This window comes from Myxocyprinus asiaticus, chromosome 46 (assembly GCF_019703515.2).
Source record: "Myxocyprinus asiaticus isolate MX2 ecotype Aquarium Trade chromosome 46, UBuf_Myxa_2, whole genome shotgun sequence".
Lineage (NCBI taxonomy): Eukaryota > Metazoa > Chordata > Actinopteri > Cypriniformes > Catostomidae > Myxocyprinus > Myxocyprinus asiaticus.
This window is the reverse complement of record NC_059389.1, coordinates 1,433,537-1,449,672: the sequence shown is the minus strand read 5'-3', so window position 1 is coordinate 1,449,672 and position 16,136 is coordinate 1,433,537. Positions and strand designations below refer to the sequence as shown.

Here is a 16,136-nt window from a genome sequence, read left to right as displayed (position 1 = left end):
TCAACATTATGCCACAAATGCTGTTGATTGAGCTTCACTTGTATTTACATGACATGCCGATTAATCGCAGTTAATCGAATATCAATATTTGCTGAGAAAGGCCCACGAATAAAGATAATTCAATATAAATAATACATAATTCAAATAAGTATAAATATATTCAGATATTCTGATTAAAAATATATTGTAATTATTATGGCAGTTGTAAAAAGCATTGATTAGACAGTAAAAAAAAAAGTCAATAGAAGTTAATGTATTTTTGGTTTTATTCCCAAACCATTGAACAGTCCTACAGTCGACAGTTAATTAATCTGTTCTGCGCTCACAGGACGTGTTCTTGCCGAATTGTCGGTTTATGTACGTATGTGTCAGACAAACATTTTTGGAGCGTCTCACTAGTTTTCAGCATCATAAACGCTGCGTTTTTAGGATGCTGTGTCAGGTTAAAAGTAGTTGAAACGTTGAAAATCGTGAGATCTCTGCATTTCTGTTGTGCTACGCCGGAGTTTCGGAATTTACATTTGGGTCAGGGGGCGTGATTAATTGTGTTATTTATTTTTTACTCTTTATCTTTTATATATAATTAATCACACTTAACATGCCAAATCTACAGCCCTAATATCAACATTTAAATATTGAATAGTTTTGATTGACTTAACTATTATTCAAAAATGTGGGAAATGGTATTAGGAGGTGTTATAACTTTTGACTGGCAGTGTATGTCAGACTGTTTACTAAATTGTCAGCATGAAGCACAAAGAACTCAAGTGTAAAACGTTTGTCTTCACCACAGATGTGAGCAGCGTGAATTTAGACGACTACAACATCCACGTCATTGCGAGTGTTCTGAAACAGTGGCTGCGTGACCTCCCGAACCCCCTCATGACCTTTGAACTGTATGAGGAATTCCTCAGGGCTATGGGTATGAATGTCTGACACTTTAGAGTAAACTGCCCATATGTTTCATGTCCGTGAAGTTTGAATTAATTACATTTTGCTTTTGAAATCAGATTATCTGTCATTTATATGGAAGTAATGCCGTGTGTATTGTTGGTGTTGATTGTTTTAGGTCTACAGGATAACCGTGAGGTGGTCCAGGGTGTTTATTCAGTTATTGATCAGCTCAGCAGAACTCATCTGTGCACATTAGAGAGACTCATATTTCACCTGGTCAGGTGAGACGCTTCAAGCTCATGATAGTCTATATGGTTTCACCCAATGCCTGTTACTACAGTTTATTTTAATGTTCTAATTTAAATGTTTGTTACATTTTGCATTTGCATTGTAATCATGATTTGATTATAAGAAATCAGGGTTTTCCAACTGCAGGGAGTTTGTGAGAATATGACAGAAATACAATGCTAAATTAAATAAAAATCTTTTATCGCATAAAATTTGTAAACAATTAAAATATAGGAATTTACTGATATTATATATATATATCAGGGTTTCCATTAAAAGCAGCATGCTTTATTCCCGTAATAATTTTATATCACGATAACGATATATATCACCATATAGTAATAAAAAAACAAATTTAATTGGTTTATATATTAAATAACCATATTGTAATGCCTTTTTTTTGGATAATCCAGTCAGTGAATTAAATATTTCTTCTTATATAATTTTCTCTTTATTTACTTGACAATAGTCAAAGTAAAAAACAAAACAAAAAAACACTCCACTTGGTTATAAATCAATACCATAATGCTAAATTTCACATTATGCCACATTTCAGTCTGATATGTTGTTGATTATTGTTAGGGGTTCAAGCCTGAAGTGCTGAAACGCTATTGTAATTGTAAGGATTTTTATTTTTATTATTATTCTGCCCTAAAACTGATTGTGCAGACCAAACCGTAAGTCGCAGAGAGCTGAAACTTTGAGGGAAGGTAGTCCCCCAGAGTACTACAGAGTTTCGGTCCGATCGGCCTCAAGGTGGCACTATAGTGATCATGTTTACGTTTTGGCCCATAACTCCTAAACCATTTGTCGCACACGCAAATGTCTAACATCATTGAAATTGTTTGCGCTAATTTGCATAATTCGAAAAACCTACTTTTTTTAACTCCTCCTAGGCCGTATGTCCTTATGTCACGCAAAGTCTTTCGCCAATAGGGGGCGCTACAACAACAAAAACGCTCAAAACTCTGCAACCGTATGATCAATGAAGTTGAAAATTGGTATGCATCTTGTAGGGGCCAAAGGCTAACATATCCTACAATATCAGTCGGACAAATAAAAAAACATGTCCGCAAGCAGCCAATCAAATTTCAGCAAAATGGCTGTATAAATGGTGTGTAATTTATTGTATATTATCCAATGATACCTGCTGTTGTGAACTACATCTAGGACTCCCTAGGTCAATAATTATCAAAGTAAAGTTGAACTTAGTTATTTATTTAGTTATTTAGGGGTTGCATTTATCATGTGGGTTTGACTAAGTGTATCCAAAAGCCTATAATTCCTAAAACCTTTTTGGAGATTGGGTGCTTTGTGGCTTTATAACAGTTAAAAAGTAAAAAAAATAAAATAAAATAAAAATGACCACCATAACAAATGTCCTGTTTCAGGATTGTTGAACACAAGACATCAGAGTCATATTTAACACCAGTTTGCAAATTCAGCAACTTACAAAGTACATATACAAATACAAATACATACCTTTTTTTGCATACTCTGAAAGTTCTTAAAAGGCTTGAAGCCCAACACTTGCTGCTTGCAGCTATATTTATTATTATTATTATAAAGTTTCCCCAAGAAATTCAAGATCTTCCCAAAGCAATGGAACAAAGAAAATAATAAGCTACATAAGTATTAAAAAAAAAACTTCTTGCAGAAAATAAATATCAAATAATTATAAACACATCTTTTGGCTTTCATAATATTCTTTTGTGTGCTTCATTTGTTGTCCAGATGTCCCACCTGTTTTAATAGCAAGCTCTTCTTCATTCTCTTGAATTGTTTGGGAGTCATCCCGTTCTATGTTTTTTCTCTTCTGGGTTTCCCCTGGGTCAGAAATTAGTAGCAGCGTGAGTGATCCCGCTCTAGCTTCCCTGTATATTTCGGGAAGCCTGCTGGACTCGCCCGCACTTGCGTGCTCTAGAGAAAGAGCACGCAACACTCACATGAAACACAGTCAGATGTGTGCGTCAGATAAGACGCATATTATTCATATCACACAGCCCTAAACATGACCTAATGATTTTTGTTATTTTAATATTTCTTGGTAAACGAAAAGACGTGGCAAATTCAGTTGAGTTTTTTTGGCTTTGTCCATGCACCTTTGCTCCTTGTTGAATATTTTATTTTGGATTAGATGCTAATTACATGACAGCCATTTTTTTTTTTTTTTAATAATGTTTACCGGTCATTTCGTGTCATTATTAATATCACATTTTTATGCATAGTCCATCGCGTTACAGCGCAAAATTAACACACAAATGAAATGACTGGATTTTTTTCCAATTTGTACGGCAAACTTTATCATTCCCAGACATGTTGGCCGGCACCAAAATTTATTAGCGGAAACTCTTATATGCATATATATATATATATATATATATCTTTTCATGTGACAACACTAAAGAAATGACACTTTGCTACAATGTAAAGTAGTGAGTGTACAGCTTGTATAACAGTGTAAATTTGCTGTCCCCTCAAAATAACTCAACACACAGCCATTAATGTCTAAATCGCTGGCAACAAAGGCGAGTACACCCCTAAGTGAAAATGTCCAAATTGGGCACAATTAGCCATTTTCCCTCCCCGGTGTCATGTGATTCGTTAGTGTTACATGGTCTCAGGTGTGAATGGGGAGCAGGTGTGTTAAATTTGGTGTTATTGCTCTCACTCTCTCATACTGGTCACTGGAAGTTCGACATGGCACCTCATGGCAAAGAACTCTCTGAGGATCTGAAAAAAAGAATTGTTGCTCTACATAAAGATGGCCTAGGCTACAAGAAGTTTGCCAAGACTCTGAAACTGAGCTGCAGCACGGTGGCCAAGACCATACAGTGGTTTAACAGGACAGGCTCCACTCAGAACAGGCTCCACTCAGAACAGGCTCCACTCAGAACAGGCCTCGCCATGGTCGACCAAAGAAGTTGAGTGCACGTGCTCAGCGTCATATCCAGAGGTTGTCTTTGGGAAATAGACGTATGAGTGCTGCCAGCATTGCTGCAGAGGTTGAAGGGGTGGGGGGGTCAGCCTGTCAGTGCTCAGACCATACGCCGCACACTGCATCAAATTGGTCTGCATTTGATTTTTCCCCCCTGCATTGATTTTATAGTGTTCTTGAGCTTTAAAAATTATTACGTCTGTATTCAGAACTCCATATTTGTTTTTTTTTGTTTGTTTTTTTTCCCTTTTACTCCCCAATTTGGAATGCCCAATTCCCAATGCGCTCCAAGTCCTCATGGTGGCGTAGTGACTCGCCTCAATCCGGGTGGTGGAGGACGACTCTCAGTTGCCTCCGCGTCTGAGACCGTTAGTCCACGCATCTTATCACATGGGTTGTTGAGCGTATTACCGTGGAGATAGAGCACGTGTGGAGGCTTCACGCTATTCTCCGCGGCATCCACGCACAACTCGCCACGTGCCCCACTGAGAGCGAGAACCACATTATAGCGACCAAGAGGAGGTTACCCCATGTGACTCTACCCTCCCTAGCAACCGGGCCAATTTGGTTGCTTAGGAGACCTGGCTGGAGTCACTCAGCACACCCTGGATTCAAACTAGCGAACTCCAGGGGTGATAGTCAGTGTCTTTACCACTGAGCTACTCAAGCCCCCCTATTTCGTTATGTTTAATGTCTGTTTTCTGTTTGTTTTAGGATCTTGTTCCAGGAGGAGACTAACCGCATGTCTGCGAATGCGCTAGCAATCGTGTTTGCACCCTGCATACTGCGCTGTCCCGACACCACTGACCCGTTACAGAGCGTCCGGGACATCAGCAAGACCACTGCGTAAGAGAACACAAACATATAGATGGAAACAGTTTGCATTATGCAACATTATACAATCCAAATGTCTTACTACTGACAGTCCCATCAAATAATAAGTCAAGAATATGTTAAAAATCTTGGCTGATATTACTTCTGATTCATTTATAGGAAATAGGGCTGGGTATCACCAACCACCTCATGATACGATACGTATTGCGATACACGTCAAGATTCGATATATGGCGATACATCACGATATCATGATTTGATTTTGATTTCGCTTTCAATTTCAATTCATTTGGGTATATTTCAGTTTTAATGTCCATTATACAGTATATTGTTACATCACGATATATCACGATACATGGATCTATGTATCGACACAATATCGTGAGAAAAAGTATCGCAATATGTATCGATATTTGTAAAGTCACTGGTTGTTCAATGTACACCAGTGTTTAATGCGAATATGTTTGACCTTTATCATCCCAGTTGTGTGGAGCTGATTATCTGTGAGCAGATGAGGAAATATAAAGCTCGTCTGAAGGACATCAACACACTGGAGTTTGCCGAAAGTAAAGCCAAGAGTCGCCTCACACACATCCGACGCTCGATGGTGAGTGATTCAGCACATCAGAACCCCAAACTCGTACAGGATATGCACCCTGATGCTGCCATGCCCACACCCTTTCTGTGTTAAGCCCCTCCCCTATTGTGACACTTTCCACTAATAGTGTGCACTTTGATGTCTGTCTTTAATTTTAATTCATTTTAACAACGACAAAAAATAAATATTGTATAGGTAAATAATGTACAAAAAATTGCACACCCAGGAAGTGGCATAATTTGTACATTGCTACAGCATGGCATGAAGACAAGTAAATAATCTTGACTAATTCTTCCATTCAACACTTTCAAATTACTTGGCCAAACTTTTTATTTTAAATGGAAAATAATTTATCAATTACAATAAATAAATAAATATCCCAGCTACTTAATAACATTAATTAGATATTAATTTTGGTTAAATCGCCAATTCTCTTACCCATTCTGATCCATTTTATTTTTTCTGTATCTATTTTTTATTTTATTTGATACATTTGATTTAATTGTGATGCTTATTTAATATTTATTGCTAGAAAATTAGAAAATCACTTTTAAACTGTATTGAGTAAAATAAATATTCATAATATTTTAATATATATATATATATATATATATATTATTAATTATATATTTATTTTATATAAATGTTAATATAATATTGAAATTGAGCTTGACGATCATTATTTCTGATCCATTTTTTTTATTATTGTATCTATTTAATTTGACAAGTATTATTAAATTGTGATGCTTATTTAAAATGTACTGCAAGGAAATAACAAAATCACTTTTGTTTTACTAAAACTGTATCAAGTAAAATAAATACTAATAATATTAGATTTTATTAATTATTTTATAGATATATTTTATACATTATTTTTAATTTATATATATTTTTTCCATAATATATTTATTTTATATATAATGTTAACATAATGTTTAATTTAAGCTTGACGATCAATATTATCTGAATTATTCTTTTTTTTAATTGTATCTACTTTTTAATTTGATAAATATTATTTAATTTGTGACGCTTATTTATTATTTATTGCTAGAAAATAACAAACTCACTTGAGTTTTAAACTGTACTGAGTAAACTAAATATGCATAATATTTTATTTTACATATTTTATAAATGTTTATTTTTATATATGTTATTCATTGTTTTTTATTTTATATATAATGTAAATATAAATCATTATTTTTATTTTATATATTTTATTAATTTTTATTTTATATATTTTTTATTCATTGTTTTATTTTTATATATATATATATATATATATATATATATATATATATATATATAAAATGTAAATATACCATTTAATTTGAGCAACAAAAAATAAAATAATTTGACGGTTAAGCAGCATCTTTTGCTGACCTTGAAATGAATTGAAGTTTCAAGCCTGGTCTTGTACTCTATTCGTGGAAAGCTCCACACGTTTTCACTTTCCTGATTCCAGATTCCATCATTCCACTAATCCTGTTTTCCTCCTTCACTCCTCCCCTCTTCCTCATCCTCCTCTTCCAGAAACCGGTACTAATCGCGGTTAGGTTTATTGGCATTACAAGATCTGCCGCGCCGGTATGTATATCCACACCAAAATATATGTCACGCAACGCCTAGTACATGTCAGTCTAAGTGTCCGTGTAGCCTCGTTAGTTGCCATACTCGCTGTCCGTGGTGTTTGACGCACCTGTCTGCGACTCTTGAAGACATTTGGGCCAATTATGAAGCGCTGTCGTGTGATTGGTGGAGCGTACGGTCCACTGATGTGCTCTAATGTTGTCATGTCCCTTTTTTTTTTTTTTGTCTTGTTTTAACTGCGCATGCATCATGCTGTTCTTTTACTAATACTTCCTTTTTGTTTTATTTCTCCTGGCTTTGCATTATTTCACAGTCAAACGTGGTTAAAAAGGTAAAGCTCTGTAGCTTTGTGTGTTAGTGTGTGTTTGTCTTTAGGGAGTGTATACGTCTCACTGATGTCTATGTCCTATATTTAAGGTGTGGTCAGACTAGACTTACCGTTTCAGTCACTAACATACATATGCGTGTAAGCGGAGACAGTTTGTCTTTTGCATTCTGTGATTGGTTGTAAATACGTTGTAAATAATATAAATAATGCATGCTTAAAGTTTTGTGTGACCACAGCTTCACTTGTTTTTGTGTCGCTCATGCTCACGTTTCTCGTTCTCTCTAGGGTAAGGGGCGTTTACGCAAGAGTGGTCACCACACCCCCTCCCCGCCCATGAGCCCACAGATGGCAGAGAGGGAGGAGTCAGGTGATGAAGGGGCGGAGTCTGGGCTCAGTGAACCTCAGCAAGCAGCTATGCAACAGGAAGAAAGAGTCCTGACACAGCAGATAGAAACTCTGCAGAAAGAGAAGTTAGTTAACACTGTTTGTCATTTATTTTTCCTCTGTCTAAGGCTTTGTTCACACTGAAATCAGATTTGCCTGTTCGAACTGTGCACTATGTATGTGTGTATAGGGAAGAGCTTACCTATGAGATGCTGGCTTTGGAGCCCAGAGCATCCGATGATGAAATGCTGGAGTCAGAAGCATCTATCGGAACAGCAGACAGCTCAGAAAACCTCATGGAATCAGAAGGTGTGTTATCTGATCAGTGGGGTAACAACACTTTTCTTCATTTGTTTAAACCGTTGTGCCTTTTTTCTTAATCCAATTGGAATAAAATTCATTGATTTTGTTCACATATGGTATCTGAAAACACACACACAAAAAAAAACTGGACCATTTTCTTGTTTTATATTTCACTTTGTTACACCTGTTGTGTTCCCGGTCAAAAATGACCGGCCATTGGAAATGATCGGATTAGACTACAAAATACAGAAATATGAAGTGTTGAGGAGCATCACAGTCCTTTAGATGAACACATATGTGGATGTGTGTTTGCACACACATGTGCATTAGGGCTGAAACAATTAGTCAATAAAGTGAATCATAATATATGTCACGGTTTGTATCTTATCGTGAAGAAAATCGCCGATATACAGCTCTGTTAAGAAGAGGGAGTTTGTTTTGTAAGTTAAAGATAAATCGAAATCAAGTGAACAAAAAGGTGAGAGGGTGTAGTCTTAGCCCATTATACAATGCAAAAAAAATCTAAAAAACAATGCAAAAAAAAATAAAAAATGTATTTGTTTTTTTGGTTTACATATAAGACATTTAGACTTGCTTTCAGAGAATGTATCTTGAATATAAGTATATTTAGTCTTTACTGCACTGGCAGAAGTATGAACGAGTGAAAAAATACACTTATAGGCCTATTCAAGATACATTCTCTTAAAGCAAGTCTAAGTATCTTATATGTTGCTTTTCAAGTAAATGTATCTTGTTTTAAGGATTTATTTCCCCCTTATTTTTAAAAGATGATTTTGTCCTCTTTATTGTTAGTAAGCACGTTTAATATAACCTTATAAGGCACAAGCTGAATAGTTGGTTAAGAGCTAATTATTTATTGTTGCAATAATCGCCCGAATAGTTGAATAATTGTTCTAATAATGGTTAGATTAGTCGATTATCAAAATAATTGTTAGTTGCAGCCCTAATGCACGCGCGCGCACACACACACACACACACACAACGTACGTTTAGCACCCTTTTGTGAATCGTCTTTCCATGAACACACTTTGAGGAATATTTCAAGATCTCCTCATCATACTATGTTGTGCTTGGGCTCATTTGAATCGGGATAGTCTGCTGTAAGTTACGATATGTCATTGTCTATGTTATATGTATGTTTCAGGAAATAATACTCCTGAACATGACATAATGACACTCCTGTTTATTATATTTATGTGTAGTTTGACCTCTGAGTGAAACACATTTAATCATTGCATTTTACTAATTGAGATCTTTCCAGTGATGTATAACACATGACTATCTCATCTTTTTTATGGTTTTAGCAACTCTGAATATAATTGTTGAGAAGTTTGCAAATGATGAGAATAAAACAGTTCTAATTTGTCAGCAAATTAAAAAGCATTATTTAAGAATTGGTAGGATCAGCTATATGCATTGTAAAGTCCAGATTCTAAGCTTTAAAATGACACCTGTGTTGTTTAGATCAAGCAAGTGGTTTTTCATTTATTACATTATTATTATTATTATTATTATTATTATTACTATTATTATTATTTTTAAACAAATGATGCAGGAGTGCCCTTCACTAGTCCGGTATGAGCTCAGTTCAATGAATCCCTCTATCAATAAAAAAATATATATATTTTTTAAAAATAGGTTTTAAAAAAAGTTCAAAACCTGTTTACTAAAAAAGTAATTTATAAAAAGATCTAATGCAATATCTTGGGATAATATATGCAATTGGAGAGATGTATTAACAATCTTAGAGGGCCGGTCATTTTTGACCGGGAACACAAAAGGTGTTGGCACAAAACGAACACAACACAAGGATTAATTGGTATTTTACTAATAAGCCAGCAGGTGATGTGGAAGTGTTCTCATACTGTGGGGTTTTCAACATGGTCTTTGTTTCTCTATTTCAGAAAAAAGTCCCGGCGCGGTATTGGCTACACGTTGGCGAAAACCGGAGTCCAAAAGCAGGCGAGGTTTACGGCGACAGCCTGAATCTCTGGACTCCGTAGACTCGGCCGTGGCGTCACTCTCCTCCGTGGCGTCCATCCCTCACTATCGGTTCCGTTCATCCTCCTCCGGGCCTCTCTTTTTCTCGGGCTCTGCTGGAGGGGACTTGCACATTCTTCCTGACCGGGAGGACTCGGAACCGGCCAGCCTGACCACCCGATGTGCCTCCAGCTCAGAGAAAAACCGTCCGCGGCCCAGAGGAAACCGCAGCTGCCCACCAAAGTCCCGCGAGCCAGGCGAAGCCGGCGGCCGCCGAAGAGAGCATGAATATGGTTCCGCTCAGCCATTAGTGCTATATGGAAGTAATGAATTTATGGTCTGACTTTGATATGCCTCCTAGTGGCTGAAGCTGGTAGCGTGTGGCACTTTCAAAGCGGAAAGACAACAAGAATTGTCAGAACTCAGTTTGGAAAAGTGGAACAGAAAGCCTTTAACTGGATAGATGTTTCCCTTTCCAGCAAGCAAAATGGAAGAAAAAATTTAATGACTGAGAAAAAAAAAAAAAACGATAATGAGAAATACTGGGTGTTGCAGTGAACGTCCCAATATCCATGACCTACTGACTGTAAAACGGACCAGCTGGACCGGTCCGGTTTTTTGCAACATATTCTAAGAATAGTTTAGAACAGGGAATGAACGATTTTTAACACATAACGTCCATTTTCATGTTTACAGAACTGAGCCAATGAGAGGTCATGTGACCTTTCTGACTGCATGCCGTATTGATACCGTTTTGTTTTCACTCTCTGATTAAGAAAACCTTTGATAAAGTGCTAAATATGTAAAATATGATTTTATTATTGATATGGGTCAAAAGAATCATGTAAATAGCTGAAATCTCTGTGCTGCTGGTCGACCTGTGAAAATTTAATAACGTCTTTTTATTTGAAAAGCGTGTGAATCTGGTGTCTCTTGCTGTCTGTATGTTGTGTCTTTTTTTATTTTTTATATGGGTGAATCTAATGAAAACTTATCTAGGTATCAAACCGAAACCAATAGAACAAAAATATGAAATTATATTTCGATAAAGAAAATGGAGCCTTTATTTAGGGCCGTCAAGATTTTTGCTTTGTGGCATTATTTTCGTGACAATTAAGGACATTTCTACACAAAATTCTCTTACACTGTTCCATAGGTCCCATTATAATCAATGAAGCTGTCTACACTGGAAACATCCGTTGTGGGGCATCACGTAACATAGCAGTAAACAGTAAACAAATGCCCCGTTCTGTTGCTGACTGCAGAGTTACTCCAGCAACTTGATCATCCCGTCCGTCTGATGTTTCTGGACTCTGGTCTACAATATTTTGTGTCTAACCACATGTATGCGCAGCTTTAGCAACAATAACATTACAATAATAATTATACCAGTAAATTTCCATTGAAAAATTAAGGTTATTTTCTGTTTAACCCTTGCTGAAGTCTGCTCGAGCTCACAGCTGATTGGTCCGTGCTTTCTACACGTTATTTACAGTAGATGTGTCCAAACGTTGTACTTTGAAAGTTTTTTTGTTGTTGTTGTTTTTTGGTCATGTTCATTCTCAACTGTATGGTATAGAGTCCCTTAGAGGACAAGGCAGGAATTTTTATTTCTGAAATAGTTTTGCGTTCCCTCGTAAAAGTTTAGCGTTCCCTCGCAACAGTTTAGCGTTCCCTCATAACAGTTTAGCGTTCCCTCATAACAGTCTAGCGTTCCCTCAAAACAGTCTTGCGTTCCCTCCCAACCGTTTTGCGTTCCCTCCCAACCGTTTTGCGTTCCCTCCCAACCGTTTAGCGTTCTCTCCCAACCGTTTTGCATTCCCTCCCAACCGTTTAGCATTCCCTCCCAACCATTTTGCGTTCCCTCCCAACACTTTTGCGTTCCCTCGTAACAGTTTAGCGTTCCCTCGCAACAGTTTTGCGTTCCCTCGCGACAGTTTTGCGTTCCCTCGCGACAGTTTTGCATTCCCTCGTCAAAGGTTTGCGTTCCCTCATGACAGTTTAGCGTTCTCTCGTAAAAGTTTTGCGTTCCTTCGCAACAGTTTTGCGTTCCCTCGTAAAGGTTTTGTGTTCCTTTACAACAGTTTTGGATTCCCTCACAACAGTTTTGCATTCCCTCGTGACAGTTTAGCGTTCTCTCGTAGAAGTTTTGCGTTCCTTCGCAACAGTTTTGCGTTCCCTCGTAAAGGTTTTGCGTTCCTTTACAACAGTTTTGCATTCCCTCACAACAATTTTGCGTTCCCTCATGACAGTTTAGCGTTCTCTCGTAAAAGTTTTGCGTTCCTTCGCAACAGTTTTGCGTTCCTTCGTAACAGTTTTGCGTTCCCTCGTGACAGTTTAGCGTTCCCTCGTAAAAGTTTTGCGTTCCTTCGCAACAGTTTAGCGTTCCCTCGTAACAGGTTTAGCATTCCTTCACAACAGTTCAGCATTCCCTCGCAACAGTTTTGTTAACACATGTTTAGATTAATAAATACTGTAAATATATTTTGTTCATTGTTAGTTAAAGATACCTAATGCATTTACTAATGTTAACAAATGTAACTTTATAATAAAGTGCTAACAATATTGTAGACTGTAGTTATCATAGTTTTTTGTGGAAAATATGTTTTTCCATAGTAATTTTGTAGTAACCATGATTTTTTTGGCTAACCGTTTTTTTTGTTTTGTTTTTTTTTAATTGTTTTTTGGTGGAAACCATGGTTTTACTATAGATTAACCATGGTTAATTTTGTGGTTACTATAGTTTTAAATCAAAATAACCACAAAATTATAATTTATATTTCCATAGTTTTTGTTTTCCTGTATTAGTACTATGGTTTTACGACGAATATCAAGGTTAAAATATGGTTATTTTAGTAAAACAATGGTACATTTATTGCAAGGGAACGCAAAACTTGTAGAATTGTGATTCTCATGACTGTAGTTTTTTATTACAGTAAAGAAAAATAGTAAAATAGTAAAATACAATGGTACTAAAAGGGCAGTGAACAAAATACTATCATGATGCATAAATACGTCACAATTTAAATATAGTAATTTTTGCATTAAAATTAACTAGCTTATTTGCAATGAAAATAATGTCACTATTTCAAAATATCTTAATGGTCCTCTAAAATAGACTTTTGGGTGAAATATGACCTGGACTTGTTCTAGACTGGTTTTGTGAGATTCATCCATATGTTTTTGATTTGTTTTTTGTTTGTTTGTTTGTTTTTTTGGTTCCAGAAACACTTTTTCTTTTCAGATGAAAAGCAAAAGGGACGAATAGTCTGACAGATGCATAACCTCAAACGTGTTATTACACAACTCTCTGCTGTAGTTTCACGTACTATTTTTATCCGGCCTCATCTTTTCCCCCATCAGTGTTACATGCAAGTAAATCAGGACTATATTTATGATGTCATGATCATTTGTTTTGTTTTTTGTAAATTGCTTTTTTTTAAAGTATATTGTGTTTTATACATGCTGATATTTTATTGTGATTTCAAGTATAAATATATTTTAAAGTGTATTATTTTACTGTGCCATTTGGAGTCACAAATGAAAATAATAATAATAATAATAATAATAATTAAAAGGAAATTATCTATCTCAAACCTTTATATACAGGGTTCCCTGCCTCTGATTTTTACCATTTAAAAGCATCCAGCTTTGGATTGGACAACAATGCACATTTAGGCTATAGCAGTAAATAGTAAAGGCCAATTCATAGAAAACAATGATATATAACATAAGAAAAACTCTAGATATTAAATATGAATGCTATTTATGTCCAGGGAATGTGTCTCCAGAAGCTGTTTACTCTTTCTGATGTACTGTTACAGACATCTATGTCATGTTGTTTATCAGTCATAGCTTATTGAAAGAAACCATCACCATGGTGCAATATAACAAGAGACATTATGCTATGTTTACTATATCTGGGTACTATAACCATAAGTCCGCTACCGCTCAAAAACAGGAAGTAAGAAGGAAACGGTTGTTTGTTGCGTCCTGCATACATGAATGTAATCACTGTAGCATGTCATGCTATTGTTAAAGTTTCTCTTTTACAGCCATTGTATTTAAGGTCACGTTTAAGGCCAGAAACATACTCTACACAAGTACGCAAGTGTAAATGTTTGGCTTGCACGCAGTCCAATTGCGTTCTTGCATTGCTGTGGCTGTAACACACTTTTAATACTCAAGGGGGCGATAGAGTTAGGTTCAAATGCCATTAAACTCAATGTGTTGTTTAGATAGCTAACCACAAACTTGTCGACAGTTTATCAAACTTTAACTAGCTCAAAAAAAAGACGTTTATTTTCTTTAGAAAAAGCGAAAGTCGTGGTTTCGGTGAGGCACTTACAATGGAAGTGAATGGGGCCAATCCGTAAACGTAAAAGTATATACCATTTAAACAACTTTACAGCTCAAATAATACTCGAGTTTTAACAGACGTATTAATGTAAGAGCTTTTATCAAATTTAAAGCTTCACATTCACAAAAATTGGCCCCATTGACTTCCATTGTAAGTGTCTCACTGTAACCTCCATTTTTGCTTTTTTTAAAGAAAAGGAGGAACGAGTCTAAATTAAATTTTGTTGTAATCAACATTATGGCACAAATGCTGTCGACTGAGCTTAACTTGTATTGTATATTCCTTAAAAATGCAAGGATGCATGAAACTGAGCTTACGTAGCTAGACGCGCTTGCGTTCATGTACTTGCATACAGTATGTTTCGTGTCTAAGAGTGTATGTTTAAAAAAAAAAAAAGGAAATATTATTTTTTAAAGAGATGTATTATCTTACGTATGACATTTGTTTTAAGTTGAATGATCCTGCTCTGTGTTTCTTGAAAACAAATTTGTGCTTTCGGATTTTCTGTGTGTTTGCGCTCTCGTGAGGACAGTTGTAAACGGTGCAATTTGTGTATTTTATTTTGATTTTTTATTGTGTAAATCAATGTGTAAGGATGTAAAAATAAGTATAGCCATTGTCTTATTCAAATATATATATATATATATATATAAAAATCAAAATAAACCTGACCCATGTTTTTGTTTCTCGGTCCAAGAAGAGACTTCGGCTAATCACAATCACATTCGGCGAAAACTTGAAGTGTGCGTAACATGCAAACAACCTTCAAAATTTAGTGTGCGAGCTGATGTTTATTTTTGTGGTGTTTCTGTAATTATAGCCTGCAATTATTTAGTTATAAGTAATTACACAATTTAATTACAATTGTTGAAATGTCTAATTGTCCAAAGTTTAAATGTTATTCACTGAAAATCTTGCCCTAGCTCTCTTTCATGAGAGAAACGGTGATATACAATTTAATTAATTAATTATTCTTTTGAGTCGGATGTTTTCAGTGAATCGGTTGATCCAATCTGAGTGATTCGTTCACGAATTTAACTAACTGCAGTTCAACTCGCTGACTCGATCCAGTCGATGCTATTAACAGCTTACAGGAGGCGGATTTAAATTATCAGTAAAAAATGACTCAAATCTGGGTTTGTTCCTCAAACATCATACGACTTGCAATATAGCACAGGAGTCGTATGGACCACTTTTATACTTTTAAGGTTTTTGCATCAGTGGCGTAGCCAAGGGTGGGCCGGGGTGGGCCTGGGCCCACCCAAATCAGACCCTGACCCACCCAAAATATTAGAGGATTTTCTTTGACTTCAAATATATATATTTATAAAACAGTGTTTTCTGAAAGTGTGAAAGTGCTATTTGAATGTGCCACTTCTCTGTTGTTAAGTAAAATTTGGTTAAATAAAATTAGGGTGAAAACTTGGCCCATCCATTTCTATTAAGGCCCACCTAAAAGTAATTCTCTGCGCCCTTGTTTTGCATCCTTTTTGAAGCTTCAAAGCAAGTCATGACTCATAAGTGCATGAAAGAGAGCAATTCTCCTTTTGTGTTCCACAGAAGACAATAAAATTAGGGGTTGGTAAAAATATCGATTTCGATATCGACTCTTTTACTCTAT

At 35.9% G+C, this 16,136-nt stretch overlaps 1 protein-coding gene across 8 annotated transcripts in view; it reads left to right on the top strand.

The window, feature by feature from the left end:
* The window catches only part of myo9ab (myosin IXAb), a 130,940-nt gene extending 115,086 nt beyond the window's left edge, over nucleotides 1-15,854 (top strand). For 4 of the 8 annotated variants that reach the window (XM_051689089.1, XM_051689085.1, XM_051689088.1 and 1 more), the window contains 8 exons: nucleotides 794-922; nucleotides 1,070-1,175; nucleotides 4,835-4,966; nucleotides 5,438-5,561; nucleotides 7,083-7,136; nucleotides 7,753-7,937; nucleotides 8,042-8,160; nucleotides 10,080-12,547. In XM_051689089.1, coding sequence (XP_051545049.1) covers nucleotides 794-922; nucleotides 1,070-1,175; nucleotides 4,835-4,966; nucleotides 5,438-5,561; nucleotides 7,083-7,136; nucleotides 7,753-7,937; nucleotides 8,042-8,160; nucleotides 10,080-10,498 — 1,268 coding nt within the window. In that variant the 3' untranslated portion in view covers nucleotides 10,499-12,547. The other 4 variants (XR_007896254.1, XR_007896253.1, XR_007896252.1 and 1 more) reach the window with 4 other exon arrangements.
* The last annotated feature ends 282 nt before the right edge of the window (nucleotides 15,855-16,136 follow it).